The 15,074-nt window shown below is 49.0% G+C and overlaps 1 protein-coding gene across 8 annotated transcripts in view; it reads left to right on the top strand.

The window, feature by feature from the left end:
* The first annotated feature begins 184 nt into the window (after positions 1-184).
* ccdc85cb (coiled-coil domain containing 85C, b) overlaps positions 185-15,074 on the top strand; it is a 43,079-nt gene continuing 28,189 nt past the window's right edge. For 2 of the 8 annotated variants that reach the window (XM_076048454.1, XM_076048451.1), the window contains exon 1: positions 186-1,879. In XM_076048454.1, coding sequence (XP_075904569.1) covers positions 1,162-1,879 — 718 coding nt within the window. In that variant the 5' untranslated portion in view covers positions 186-1,161. Of the gene's footprint in view, positions 1,880-15,074 lie in introns of all 8 variants that reach the window. The other 6 variants (XM_076048449.1, XM_076048450.1, XM_076048447.1 and 3 more) reach the window with 6 other exon arrangements.

Genomic DNA, 15,074 nt, shown 5'->3' with positions numbered 1-15,074 from the left:
TGGTGGGTTGATAGAGAGAGAAAAAAACGAGTAAACGAGTGTACTTTAGAGATTAAACAAAGGGACATTTTTTTTTTTAGAAGGCATTCTACACTTTATTCAACGCCTTCATCTTGTTGTTTTTTTTTAAACGAAGGATTCTGTTTTTTGAGGCACTGTCACTTTAAGAGGGCCGAGCTTGCGCCTCGCGAGGCTCCAGCGCACTTTTCATCTACCTGCTGCCCACTGCGCGCTCCCACGTCTTGATTGGCCGTCTTGGCTCAAATCCCCTTGAATGATTTCGAGCCGAGAGTTTGGACGAGAAGAAGAGGAGGAAGGGAAAAAAAAAAGGGGTGGACGTGGTAGGAGGAGAAGAAGTGGGGGTTGTCGGCTGCTAAATCCGAGTTGGTCGTCTGTCCGTCTGTCTGTCTGGCTGAGGTAGGGGCTCCAATCCTCCGGCCGAACGACGCTCCACCTCGGCAAAGAGGCTTATATCCGAGCCGCTTCTGCTGGCGATTCACATCGCGCGCTGGAATGCACCGCCTGTAAATAAACACACACGGGCTTGTGTTCATTTTTTTTTTTTGTTTTGTTTGTTTGTTTCAGTACTCCGCAGACTTTTCTCATTAAGGTTTCGGGGATTTGTTTTATTGTATTTTTATTGTATTTTTTTTTTTTTTAAAGTGAGGAACTATTTTTTCCCCCTATCCATATGTACCTCTTTACGGGTACGGATCGATGTCCAGAGGAGACGCTGCACATTGCTGTGGGACGCGGCGTGTGCTGCTGACGGGACTCGGCACCGGGAACCAGGAGGACCTGATCCAATAGCACTCGCTGGTAATCGGATGAAATCGCGTGTTTTCGGATTAATGCCCGCGTTTTTTGTGTGACATTCGATAGAGGGATTTACGTTTTTTTTTTTTTTTTTTTTTCCTTTTTTAAAAAAAAAAAAAAAATTAGGACACTCCTGCGTGACAACAATAACATTGTCATTTTATATATTTATATATATATTTTGTACATTTCTGTCCTCCCCGCCACCCCCGGCCTGTTTAAGAGAGAGGTCATGATGGTACTTTTTCGTTTCGGACAGTGTGTTTTCACACGTTTCCGCGACTGAGGCTTTGCTCGATTGACTTGTGACCGTTTAGTATTTTACGCGCTGAGACAGTACCAGCCATGGCCAAGAACCCCAACGATGGAGCCAAGGATGATCTGAGCCAGCTGACCGACGAGGAGCTGCAGCGGTGCGGCAAAGACGAGCTGGTCCGCAGGCTGCGCAGGGTCGACGGCGAGAAGATGAACCTGATGATCGAGCACGGCAACATGATGAAGGACATCAACCGGCGGCTGCAGATGCACCTGCACGAGATCCGCAGCCTGAAGGAGATCAACCAGAAGCTGCAGGACGACAACCACGAGCTCCGCGAGCTCTGCTGCTTCCTGGACGACGACCGGCAGAAGGGCAAGAAGCTGTCCCGCGAGTGGCAGCGCTTCGGCCGCTTCACGGCCAGCGCAATGTGGAAGGAGATGGGCACCTACATGATGAAGCTGAAGGAGCTGGAGGCCAACCAGGACACCGTGCTGCGGGAGAACTCGGAGCTGAAGGAGATCGTCCTCATGCTGGACGAGGAGAGGAACGGGGCGGGCTCCAGGAGCTCCATAGACAGTCAGTCCAGCTTGTCCAACCTGAACGGGGGCACGGGCACGGTCAGGGACGTGGGCGATGGGAGTAGCACGTCCAGCACGGGGAGCGCCGGCAGCCCCGACCACCACAATCACAACCACATACACAAGCCCGGCACGGAGAACAGTAAGCTGGGCCCGACCATGAGGAGGTCCATGGATGACCTGTCAGCGCCACACCACCACAGGAGCATCCCCAATGGGCTCAATGGTGAGTAAACTCTCTGTTTGTCCCACCTGTGGAAGCTGCCTTGGGCTGTGATGGGTCTAGCAGAGAGGCCAGGCACTCACATTAGTCAGTGGCTGCTACCTCAAAACAGACAGCTTTGCTCTTGCAAAAACCAAAACGCCTTTTAATTTACCCTTTAAAATCTTAAAAGACTTAAAGGAAGGACTATTGAAAAATTAAAAGTTAAAACATCTGTTGCTCTGGTTTTGGTGCCTGCCCATATCCCAGTTGTTTGCTTGTGTGTGTGCCTGCAGCTGGTACATTAAGTGTCCCGTTTTATTGACCTTTGACAATTTTCCCCAGGCACCATGATCTTTGTGTCTGTCCAAGTCTTATTTGTGATGTCACAAAGGGCGTTGATCCCTCTCCCGGGTTGGTGCAGGCTCCTCTTTCTTGAGACCGCCTTGTCCCCCTTTCAAACTCGTGGAAGGTCCAACAAAGCATCAGTTTTAGCTAGAAGTTTTCTTTTTAGCAGGCAGCAGCAAACAGATGGCTAAATATGTAGCTTTTTGTGTGTGTACTTTCCCCCCCCTGTTTTTCCGGACAATTAATCATGCAAAGGAGCAATTGCTGGACTCTGGCATTAGAAAATAAACATCTGAGAACTGAGCGCAATGTGGGATACGTCTCCTCCTGTTTTCATGGCTCATGTAGCCGCGATGTGCGCGAGGGTCGGGGCCCTGGTGTGTTTACTGCGTCGTCGACATATGGTCTGCAAAATTTCCTGTAAAGGATTACAGGTTTGGCAGGGGAGGGGTGGTGGTGGTGGTCTGGCTTAACATCAGCGTGAAGTCTTGATGATTGGGCTGATTACAACAGTCACATATGCACACACAGCATCCTTAAGTGGCCTTTTACCCCCCCCCCCCTCTCCCCCATCCAGCCTCCTGAGTCCCACGCCACCCCATCATGTCAGTCGGCGCTGATTTAGGTCACTTGTGGCCCTCAAGAAGAGGAATTATCCCAAATAGCTTTTTTTTTTTGGAGGGTGCTCCAGCGAACGATTGTTTTCGGGGGCGTTTGCTGATTACGGTGCGATAGTCGTGTTTGGCTTCGCGGCAGGGGCATTCATGTCTGCCTGCGAGCCTGTTGGGGGGGAAAAAAAAAAAAATGCGTGGCAGGGGACCAGAAATCAATGTTTTAAGACCTAAATGCACCACTGAAAGCTTCGGGCTCGGGATGAAAATGCTCCTGATGGAGCTGGAGGACACTAAGCCTCGTTTAGCTATGGTCTGATAACTCGCCATGATCTGTTTGGCAAAAGGGATAAATTCTGTTTCATGTTGCCGGAGATAAAAAAAAAAAAAAAATCTCGTTGAATATTATAAATATATATGTATGTTTTTAAAGATCACCTCCGCAAATGAAAAGGATGGGACACCGGCGGCACGATGGAGCTCAGAGGCCTTCAGATGTAAACCCAGATGGCTCAGGCGATGTCCTTGGAAAGCCATCTGAACTATGTCAACAACGAGGGCAACGCATTTCGGAAGATGAAAACACGTGCAAAAGTAAAAAAGAGCGTTCTCGATGTGGAAGAGTGCACTTGATTTGAAGAGACGTGTTTTATATTTTTTGGGGGGCGCTGTGGTGTTTGACTCCCCCGTTACGTAACGGCGATATCTGTCGGCCCCCTGCACCTCTCTGATCCGCTGCTCGCTTGATGTATGTGACATTGCGTGCCCCTGAGGCTCGGCGCGTCGGTGATGTGCTGATGCTCCTCCCGCTCCCGCTCCTCGCTGTGAAATGCGGCGCGTTGGTAATGAAACTGATGCTATCACGGCTGCGGATGAGGCCCGAAAGCTCCGCTGATCTTTCCGGACGAAGCGTAAATTGCAAAACAAGGTGTTAATAGCCTTGAATAGCGCAGGATCGATAAAACAATTAAAACAACAGGCATCGATCCTCCCCGTGCTGCGGTTACGCAAGCTGAGCGGCTGACCAGGGATGCGCTTTTGATGGAACCCAGCTGGTTTGCCAGTGAGGACAACGCGTCTGAAAGTAGTTTGAGTAGCAGGTTCCAATGTTCACAATTCAACGTTGGAGCTCAGAGGGTGCGTTCGCAACTTGTCGCTGCAGAACAGTCTGTCGCTTTTTTTTTTTTTTTTGCCCTGTGCCCCCGGAGAAATTCTGGTCGGGCCGACCAGCCGGCCGCCTTGAAATGCGAGCGGAGTGACCATGTTGCGTGGGGTGGGGTGGAGGGTCAGCGCTGGCCGCCCGCCGTGTGAGGTCTGCCGAGCGACTTTGTTTAACGCTGTCCAAATGCCAGCAGCTCCCCTGGGCATTTTAGGAGACAAGCTCGAGGATTGCCACTCAAGTGCTAAATGAACAGCATCTGTCCCGTTGCCAGACACACACACACACACACAAGGATGAATAGTGATAGTAAAAGTGGCCTGTTGTGAGAACTAGAAGCTCGGTTTTTATAGTTTTCATCTTTATGACAAATGCAAACGGGGAAAGATTCCTCTTGTGACGAGGGAGGGGGGAAAAAAACAAAACAAAAAAAACGGGGCACAATAGAGTGCGTATGAAAGGGGGGCCCACCAAAAGGGCCCTCAATGGGCCTCGGTGGTATCGGCGGGGGGAGTGGCTGAATGGCGGTAAGGGGTTGGCTGGGAAGCCTGGGGGAGGAGTGGCGTGAGACTGGAAGGAGGCACGTAGCGCTGAAAGGACGCCGGGTTGCGGAGGCATCCCGCTGTCTGCTTAATTGAATTTATTGTGCGTTCACAGCCCCCACCACCACCACCACCACCCTCCTCCCTGTCCTTCCTCCGCAGACTGTGTTTACATAGACTGGGTGTGTGTGTGTGTGATGAGTAATATATTAAAAGAGTGAGAGCGTCTCTTGGAGGGGTATAAACTGAAAAGACAGCGCAGCCAGGGTTCAATTGTCACCTTTCACAGTGACTCCTGCTCCCAGGAACTTCGCTTCTGGTGGTCCGGAACCTGATTCCAGTCGGAGACGCGTGAAATATGAGGCTGTCAGGGAAGACCTTGCATTAGGTTCCCCCCGGAGTGACGCACAGGCTCATTTCGGCAGCGTTGGGATGGAGACAAAGTGGACAAGCGAGGCGGCAAAGTGCTGCCCTGACACTGTCCAGATGTTCATGCCGGTATCCTCTCCGGAATAATGCTTGTTGACCTTTAACACACCGTCACACTCTTGCTGGTCTGTTAGTTGGCCAAATGACCTAAATGTAAAAAAAAAAGAAAAAAACTGATGAAACATAACACGATTATCTTTTTGAGATGAGAAGCACTTTAGGGTCGTCTTGAACCTTATTAGCTGTTTTAAAATTTGTTCAATGTATCCAAGGCAGTCATTTTTAATTTTTGGAAATTTGGTTCTGGTCCTTTAGTATAAGTAATGGTCCGGGAGCCGAGAGCGGGACAATAAAACGTGCGGTCCATAAAACACTGATCTAACAAATGGGCTTCACTTCACAGTGGCCCTGCCCTTCACCTGCACACTAACCTGCGTGTGTGTGTGTGTGTGTGTGTGTGTGTGTGTGTGTGTGTGTGTGTGTGTGTGTGTGTGTGTGTGTGTGTGTGTGTGTGTGTGTGTGTGTGTGTGTGTGTGTGTGCTGGAAGCCATTCAGATGTTCAATGGGGCCTGAATTGTCTTGCAGGAGTCGGCATGTTTTAATCTTTATTTATTTTTTTAATGACTGGCCGCTTGTCTCTCTCCAGGGGTACTGCCTTTTTTTTTTTTTTGAAGACTGTGTTTTCAAAGCCGCTCGCATTTTTGTCGTCATACCTTTTGCGGTTTGAGCTTCCCCCCACCAGACAGTGAAGGCAACCCTCAGGTCATGCAGAGCCTAAAATAACAGTGGTTAGCACTTTCGCCTCACAGCAGGGAGGTCGCAGAAATTCAGTTTTTTTTCCCGACTGGCCTTTCTGTGTGGAGTTTGCGTGTTCTCCCTGTACCCTCGTGGGTTCTCTCTGGCTACTCTGCCCACCTGCCAGTCCAAACACATGCCTGTTAGTTTATTTAGCAACCGCGAAATGACCATATATGTGATTTTTGGATTGCTGGGATAGGCTCCAGCACCCTTGTGAATCGATGCGTAGAGATTTACCACAAGCTCCAGTTATCTGTTGTTCGCAAATAAAATAGATTGTAGGGTTAGGTTATTGAAACGTCACGGTCTTATGTGTGTATTTATTAACGACTCTGACTACAGTATGAATTCTTATTCTCCGAGCGCTAACACCTCAAACGCAATTTGAAACTCATTCCCGTGATTCGGCGCAATCAAAAAAACCAGTTGGATGGGTTGATGAATCACCAAAGACTTTGACTCAATAATCTAGTTTGAATGTGCACTGGCGCCGGAGCTCATAATAGTTGGATCCAATCAACAGAGGCCCACACTTGTTCGAATGAGCGACGTGCGCTTCTCGGCGTTCGCTACGCTTCTTGTGTCGCCCTGTGGACCTGCCCACACAGGCTCAAATTTGTTTCAAATTAGTCTTAATTGACTCGCTAAGTAGCCACGAAGTGAGCGTTTGAACTGGGATCTTTAGTGCCTGGCCTCTCGGCGCGTGTGCGTGCTAATATATGAGGTGCGGCGGTGATTGTCAGTCTCGGCAGTGGCGCAGAACCCGACGTGTTTCCTGCTCCTTCGCTTCAGTTTCCTTTTCTTTCTCGCCCACGGGGGATTGACCTAAAAGAGCACAATGAAACCGCAGAACCCGCCCTCCCAGTTGGCCACCAGTGATCACTGGGCCTGTATCGTAATGTTAACACGAATCAGGGCGTGCTCTGAGCTGTGCAATCAAGTGTCTCAAAGCTTAGATCACGTGCTGAAATCTTCAGTGCCTTTTAAAGATTCATCACAGTTACGGTTTTATGTGATCCGCCAGAGCGGCAGCAAAAATCTTAATTGGTCCGTCGTGTCTTGATATTTCTGATGTTTGTCTGTTTGTCTTTTCAAAACAAACCCAAAACGCAGTGAACAAATCAAAAGTGAGCAACGGCGCGAAACAGTTTGAGGCCCCGTCTGCTTTCAAAGGAAACCAGAGGATCAACAACACAATGGTGTTTTCCTCTCGGCTGCAGTTTCAAGTCATTGTGTGCAATCTCTGCTGTTTCAAAAGAGGGGCAGGGGCAGGGGGTTGGGGGGGGGGTGACTGTTGGCTCTGCAGGAATCGGATGTTTCAATGGCTAATATCCTGTTTGTCCAGGCTCGCATTCTTTGTTTCTGTGTTCTCGAGAAAGCAGTCGAGTCGCTCCCTTGTTCCCCCACCTTCCCCGGCACTGCCACGACAGGAGCCAAGAAAGATATTTCACGATTTCAGCAGAAAATGAATGCAGTCGCTCGGGGAAACTTTCTATTCTTGATACTTCTTCTAAAAGCGACCCGCTCGGAGTGCCGGTTGTCTCAGGTACCAGAGTTCTCCGCGGGGTCTCTGGTTTCCGTTTCCTAGCACTCACTCTCGTTCTGGGTAAGGCCTGTTTGGCTGATAACAGAGATAATGCAGTCGAAACAAACACACAGACACACACACCCGCACACACGGCGGAGCGACTGAGAGAAAGAGCCACAGGGGGAACTCTCAGCTGTGCGCTGTCAATGAAAAGCCAGCTTGTCAGGATGTCCCACATTCCTGGATGAACAAAAGAGGAAGCGGGTCTCGCTCGCCTCTCGGTGACACAGCAGGGATGCGTCTGCGTGGGAAGGGGAACAGAATGATGGAAACTGATGGAAAGCCATGTCTTGCTTGGCCGATGTTCGAACTCGCACCTCCCGCTTCCCCATTTCTCTGGACAGACTTTGCGTCACATGTCTTTCCTTTCCCACCCCGCCCAGCCCCATCCACTTCAACGTTCTGTCTGCCTCAGTTCCTGTTGAAGCCGCTGTCTGATCACTGGGCTCAGCAATCGGCCGACAGGATGGGGTCACGCACGCAAACACTGACTCATGGAGGCTCGAAGGTACATGCCCTCCGTTGCATTTTTGTGTTTCCCGGTGGCTTAATACTTGGCAAAGACATGCGGCGTTAATCCACAAAATTTCGCCCTCTTCTCTCAATCTTCCCTCATCCGATCCAAAGTCTTCTTTTTCTGACCGCCGCTGGAGGGGTTGGGTCGCTCCATTGCCTAGGCAACAGCAATGATCAGTGGGGCGAGCGGACAGCGGCCGCGACTAGCCTCAGAGTCGCTGAAGCGTGGGGAAGTGAAGGACCGGCGGGGGGATGGGGATAGGTTTGGGAATAGCTGGCCTTCATACTGGTTGACCCGTGTAGAACGATGCCATCCAGAGTGAGGTCAGCATTGTGTGCGTGCGTCTGTCTGCACGCTGTGTGGAATGAATTTACTTGTGAAAGAAGTGGGGTGTGGTTGTCCTTCAGGGGGAATGCAGTTTCGTTTCGATGTTTGCATAGACTCGCGTGACAGATAGACTAGTTTTACTGATCACTGTTGAGGTTGTTGTAAAAGTTGTTGTTAATTGTTGTTGGGATTGTTTTTTTTTGTTCTTCACATATGGTCCCAAAGTACAAGTTTTTTCAAAGGGATTCTCTTGGTGAGGGGCCTGTGATTCCTGCTCATGAACTGTAAAATGGAATTGACCAACAAACTCAAAATTTAACACAGAGTTAACTGGCAAAAGTGGTTAAAAAATAAATGGCAAAACTTGCCAAATGCACCAATGCATCATTTTTGGATACTTGTAAAGTCCACTTGGGCTATAAAGCCCATGTGAGGTAAAAGGGAGAAACCAATGCTGTCCTAACGAAGGGTGCTGCCACCCTTGCAACTCCAATATTGACCCGTGTCCAACTCAACAACTGATTAAAATGTAGATGGGAGGCTCTGCCAGCAAGCTTGCAAGTGTAACAAGGCACAGTGACATAAAAAAAAAGAGAAGAGTACCTGTCAGGGGTTGAACCACAACAAAGTCACCTCAGCAATTTAATCCTGTCCGTACAACAACCCCATGTGACCTTCAGCTGCAGGACAGTTGCCCAGATGTCAAAAGTCAGCAACTTCCTCCTGAACACCTCCCTCATCAGCTCCTTTCGCGGCCTGGGAGGAACAAGGCCTTCATCTGGATTTTCTGCCTGTCAGCTCCTTTGCTATTGGCTGCAGTGACATTGGAGACTGCAGTCGGCAGCTGTTTCCACCTCGCTGCCATTTAGATAGTGCTGTCACCTCATTCCAACGTGACCTTTTTTTTTGTCTTACAGGTACATCTTGTTTTCTCTCACGCTTAGGTGTAGGTTTGTTGTCCGACAACTTTTAAGCTAGTTGGTTTTCAAGATGAGAGATCAAATTCCTCGATTGGAATTCTTGCAAATGTTTGGCACTTGCACAGTAAGTGGAAACGCTAAATAGCCACACTGTTTCCTTTAAGAGATACTGCGGCACCTACAAGAATGTGTTGCAGTGGTCGTGGGGCCTCTCAGATGGCCCAGATTATATGCAGTTCTGTCTGCTAAAGCATCTGGAAGGAATTGCACTGTTTCAATATTGTTGTTCTATCCTGAGGATGTTTTTGGGACGGGTTCAGGTAACCTAACTCTGCTATTCTAGAGGCCAATTTCCTGTTTCAGGACTGTTTTTGGTGCCAGGTCCGGTCGTGTAACAGAGAGAAGCAGACGCTTGTCTGCGCTCATTCTCATGACATGGAAACTGAAGAGAAGCAAAAGCTGGTCATGGCGCTTTGTCAAATTGTCGTAACAGTTTTCCTAACAACTTTTAGTGACTTTCACTTTGTCCAACAGAGTCTTGACTTGGAATGTTCAACCATGAAAGTCAATCTGACGATTCTGTTTCAAGTCATTTGGATCATGTTCACCATCAAACTTTCCAGTTTTGTACAAGTTATACCCAAAAACATAATATGTATTTCTTTGTATGTTTTTTCATCATATTCAATGTCTTCTGGAAAACCACATCTCCTATGAAATTACATCATTCCAACCAGCGTTATCCAAAAACCTTGCAACATTGTTGCCATAGTTGCCGAGCTAGTGACAGTTTAGTGTGTGTTGGTTCCCTCGCTCTGTTTGTGACTGGTTCTTGGCGGTTTCATTGGCAAGTACGTAAGCGCAGCCGTTCGATACTCACCGATGTCCGTCGCAGGTGCATTTTGAAAATGGGACTCCCAGATGTTGGCTGACAATCAGCGGATATTTCATTTTACTGTCCGTTAAATGTTTCAGAATGGTTCAGAATAGGAAAAGGCTGTAAATCTGACAAGAAAAGCAACCTGAACGATGATGTACATGACATACAGGCGTTTTCCTTTCTGTTTTCAGATTTTTTTACCTCAGGTTGCATCAGGGAAAATATGCGAGAAGGAAATACGGCCAGTGAAAAGGGAGCGTATCACACGGGGAGGGGGTCAGAGAGCAGTATGGGAATCTCACTGCTGGGAATACAGCCCCGGCGTTCCAGCAACGCACTGGATGTTTATCTAGACATGACTCATCCATCGTCCCGTCAATCCGGTTCGTTCGACCCGTGCCAAAATACTTGCTGGGAATCTGATTCACGCTAAATTCCAATTGGATGCAAAATAAAATAAAGACCACCCCACTTAACTGGGCTTGGCCTGGGATTATAAGGGCTGATCAAAGTCATTATTCATCCAAAGTCAAGTCAAGCCCAGCGAGGAGCGTTCGATCCCACCGACGTGACTGTCACAGTCGTAAAGCGCTTAGGTTGGAAGCTGATAATCATCTGGGCAGGTTGTCTGGATAAATCAATGACCGACGGATGAGGGGAAAGTATATAGAGACTTGTTTTATCCCTTCATCTTTTTTGCATTTATTTGACAATCACGATATTGGAGGATGCGCTGTGTTAGTATTAGCGTTCGTGCGCCCTCCATCAGGGATGTCCACGGGATTATCTGAAACTCTGGAGATGTTCCTGGGATCTCCCACCGATCCTCTTTTAACTCCATCAAGTGAGCCACAGGGTTCAGACAGTGTCTGATCTCTCTCACGTAAACATACACACACACACACAAACAAACAAGGTTATCTCAGCTCTGGCTTGCCACAATGCCTGTCCTCTAAAGGGGACTGTGGTGGATGGACTGAAACAGAGGAACAGGGGAACTCTGGTTTCAACTGACTTCTGGAAAACAAAGCGTTTGAGCTGTTTTTATCTTATCTCGGGGTCTTCTTCAAAAGATTGGTCGTTCTTTCTGATATCTCGGTTGGGGAGCCCGGCGAGCCATATTTCTTACTCCCTGGTCGCATGCTGAGAGGAGATGACACTTCTGACAGTCAATTATAGCCAGCCCAGTTCTCCGCTTTTCGACGCAGTGGCCTCTTTATTTCTGATTGCGCATGTCTGGTCTCTACTCCTCTGTTGCTGCTGCTGCCGCCGCCTTTTACTGCGAGGGTTCAGCATCAGTTCAACTTCTGAGGGTTCAATTGGCATACGAGCGAAACGATGAGTACATTGTTGATGGGATCTCTGATTAAAGGGAGATCTGTGCATCATATGATTGAAGAGGGTTGTGTGAATTGCCTTTACTCATTACTTCAAAGGGGGTTTGACATTAAAATGGCATCATCTCTGTCACCTTGGGAGGGCAAGTGGCTAATAAACAACCCTGAGAACAGTAAATGTGCCATCACTGTAAAATGTGGTGTAGTGAATCAAAGGTCACATGACTCTTTATCCAGGCAGTGAACGTCTCAGGATTGATGGAAGTCCATCTCTTGCGTCTCATGCTTGCTCCCCTTTTCAAACAGTGTGCTGGAAATCAACCCAGAGGGTTGTCAGTCACAGAGGGCTCTGATACCTCTTGCATCTTGACACTCCCAGCTCGGTGTCCAAGACCCTCTTCATTTACCTTCCCTTCCAAACATGTTGACGGTCTGACAGAGCAGATCGGCCAAAGCTGGCAGATAAAACCTCTGCAGTAGGCTGTGATCTACAGAGTGTCGGAGGTTTAATAATTGAAGTACTTCACTAGTAGCGACCTTCACTTCAACGCAGCGTTGGAAAAAGTATCTTGGATGCGCTGAAAGTGCTGCCGCATGCAGCTGCGACACCCCGGTGACTATCGGCTGACGTCAAGTCAGGCCAACATGAACTCGATAAACTCGCCCACGTGTTGTCTCGCACATGCAAACCCCACCGGCTGCCCTAACGCTGACCCGTCTCTGGTCGTCCCCCCCTCCCCACCTCTCCTCCGCCCCCTGCTCCTCTATTATGCATGGGATATATGGAGCGAGGTTCCACAGGCAGCCGGGGGGAATTTTTTTTCGGGAGATGTTTTACAGTCCCTTATCTCCGCCGTATCCTCCCCGTCTTGCTCGCTCCCCTCGCAGTCAACAAAAGATGTAAGGGGATTAAAGCGTTTATGCCGCGGCTTTGCCTCGGCTCTCTGATACATAGGAGAAGGGCTTTCCAAAGGGGGGTTGGGGGCCCTCTTTGTTAAAAGGATTTGAGCGGCGCTGTATCCGGGCGCCGTATCTCTGCCCACCGCCGGCGCTCTTTTAGATACGTGGCACGTAGCCTTGCGTTTGACACGAGCCATACGAACCAACTTCCCTCTCTGAAAGCGCAACGGTCGTGACAGAAGTGCGACTGTCACTGCAGAGGGATTGCGGCAAGTGCGAGCCAACGGGAAGTTGGAAAGAACGGGAGGAAGGTGACGGTGTTCAGATGGTCCGTGAGACCCTCAAGAACCGCGGGCTGCGACAGAGGTTGAAGATGGAGGAAGGAGCAGCAGCGCTCCTCTCTCGCTAGTTGCTAGGATACGCTTCCCTTTTTAATCCATCCATACATATTATGGGGTGTTCTTCACCGCGCAGCTCGCTCTCTTCCGCACAATGGCACCTCCTCGAGCTGGAGCGCGTCTCTCATCCTTCTTTTGCCGTTTTCCTTTCCCTCACCCATCCCACCCCAAACTCTTGTCATGTTGTATTCCTCCCAGCAAGTCGATTCTTGTTGCGGTGGAATGCATCCAGACAATCTCGCCACCGCCGGCGACTGACTTCAGGATCTGCGCTCCCTCAAGGAGAAATGTTGGAATGCATACCTGGAGGTGGAGGTTGGGGAGGGTGGAGAGAGTTTCCCAGACTAGTTGAGCACGTGTAAGACAAACAACAAAAGAAAAAAAACAGGAGGCATCAGACAAGGCGATGGATGTCGAGGCGGCCTCGTGCCATGTGCTTCCAGTTAGCGAAAAAACCTAGCAGAGGCCCCGGTGTTTGTACGACGCAGAGCAGAGATGAAAGTCGCCTTGTGTGCGGCTTCGCTGCAGGAGTTAATGATTGACCGCAGGACGAGGGAAGGCTACGGTACGGTACGGTATGGCGAGAAAAGTAGAGGGAAAGCAGACACGCGTGCGGAGCTGATTCCAGTCGTGTCAGCGGCGTGTCGACCGCAGCTAATGGCAGCTCGGCCTCGCCGGTGGTTGGAAAGGCTGACGGCGGAGGTTTCGAGTGCGAATTGTAGCCCAGGAGGGGAAGGATCCGAGGTTTGGGGGGTGTTTGGGGACAGAGTAGTGCGGGAAATGCTGGAAAAGATGATGTCGAGGGGTCATGGAGGATATTGGAAAATGGAACTAGATAGATGGATGTAATTTATTGATCCCAAATGGGGAAACTCCGCTGTTGCAACACTAAAGTCAACAAACAACATAAACTATACAACAATCGCTCTTAAGTGAAATAATCAGTTGTGCAGAGGCAAGGATAAGCAAGGTTTTAAAAAACGTATGTGCAATAACTACAGAGAAAACATGAAGGAGAGAACTGAGGCGCCGAGGGAGCCGCTGCAACTAAACTTTAGTTGTTAAAGAGGGAATACGGCGCTCTGCAGGGGGAGGCCCCGAAAACCGCAGGTGCCACTTTAGGAGAATCCTGGGCGAAAAATAAAAGTCACCACCCTGGAAAACAGCGCTGCACCTGAGGAGAGGCGAACTCCAGCTCTTAACATTTTTATTTTCGGAGTAGGGGATTGGGGGGGAGTAAATATTTTAAGAGGTATCTGTTTCATACTCCGCTCACACAGCCGCCTGACTTTTTCAACTCTAGACTGTGAAAGCTCAGAAAGGAGTTTTTTTTCCCCCCTTCAGCCAGCGAACGCCTCATGGAATTTCTATGAGTATGGAGAGTTCTGGCATTGATGGCTAATTTATTTTTTCTTTAATTTATCAAAGAGAGCCACACTCTCACAGACGCGTGGTGTGCGTTGTTTTTAATGCGTATTTTCTGTGTTTTCAGTTTTATCGCATTTTATTGCCAAGAGTTTCGTCATATCTAATACAAAACTGTTTCTCTTGCTGGACCGGATGCGTAATGAGGGAGATATTCAAAACGTCTAGACGCTGTCAATAAACTGAGTGACTTGACAGGAGCTTGGCGGAGGGCTGGGGGGGGGGCGGCAAAGCATGTGCGGAGGCATTGTCAATATGTCGTAGTAAAAACACTGGCTTACGCAAGGCCTGGCGTCTTATCTGTGAATATGCCCCGGTGAGGAGCTCCCTCGTGGGATTCCTGCATGTGGAGAATTGGGGGGGGGGGGGGGAGGGTGAATCAGAGTTCACGTTACACAAGCCGGAGCGTTACGAAGGAATCATTGTCTTGCCTTTTGCGTGACTCTCTCCGCACTTGAGTAATGCGTTTTGTGGCGTTAAACAGGTTTAGTTTTCATTGCAAACAAATGCAAATGAGGCTCGTTATTAAACTGCTGGGAAAAAAAAAGAATAAATCCGCTGACGCCGTTATTTTCCGCCAGAGGCTTTTTAAACTTTAATAAACCGCTGTTGTGCAAATAAAACGCCGGGCTCTCTTTTTTCAGGGGTGGGTGGTTGAGTGGGTTTGTAGGTTGGGTGGGTGGTGGGCACTGTGCTGACGCTACAGAGGAGCAGTCAGATCAATAATCCGTCCGCCCTATTGTACGCCCAACCCGCTATTTATCCTGCACAACAGCGGCTGCAACCTTTTTTTTCCTGAGCGCGTGTCACACGGCAGGTGGAAGAATCTGGATGGCCGAGCGGCTTTTTTTAAAATTTTTTGCAAGCGTTGACCATCGTGTTGGCCCAGCTTAGCATGGTGTGGCGAAGTAAAGAAATTTCAGTGATTTCTGGCCAAATAGGTGCAATAAAGAGCTGCTAATCTGAGGCTCTTTACAATAAGGTGATTAGAAGTTTGATAGCTGAAGATTTAGTGGAAATGGAAAGAAATAAAAATGGCT

The sequence above is a fragment of the Nelusetta ayraudi genome, unplaced genomic scaffold (assembly GCF_046127955.1).
Source record: "Nelusetta ayraudi isolate G7.1 ecotype Tasmania unplaced genomic scaffold, CSIRO-AGI_Nayr_v1 ptg000100l, whole genome shotgun sequence".
Classification (NCBI taxonomy): domain Eukaryota; kingdom Metazoa; phylum Chordata; class Actinopteri; order Tetraodontiformes; family Monacanthidae; genus Nelusetta; species Nelusetta ayraudi.
The sequence above is the reverse complement of the archived record's forward strand: the minus strand, read 5'-3'. Positions and strand labels throughout refer to the sequence as shown.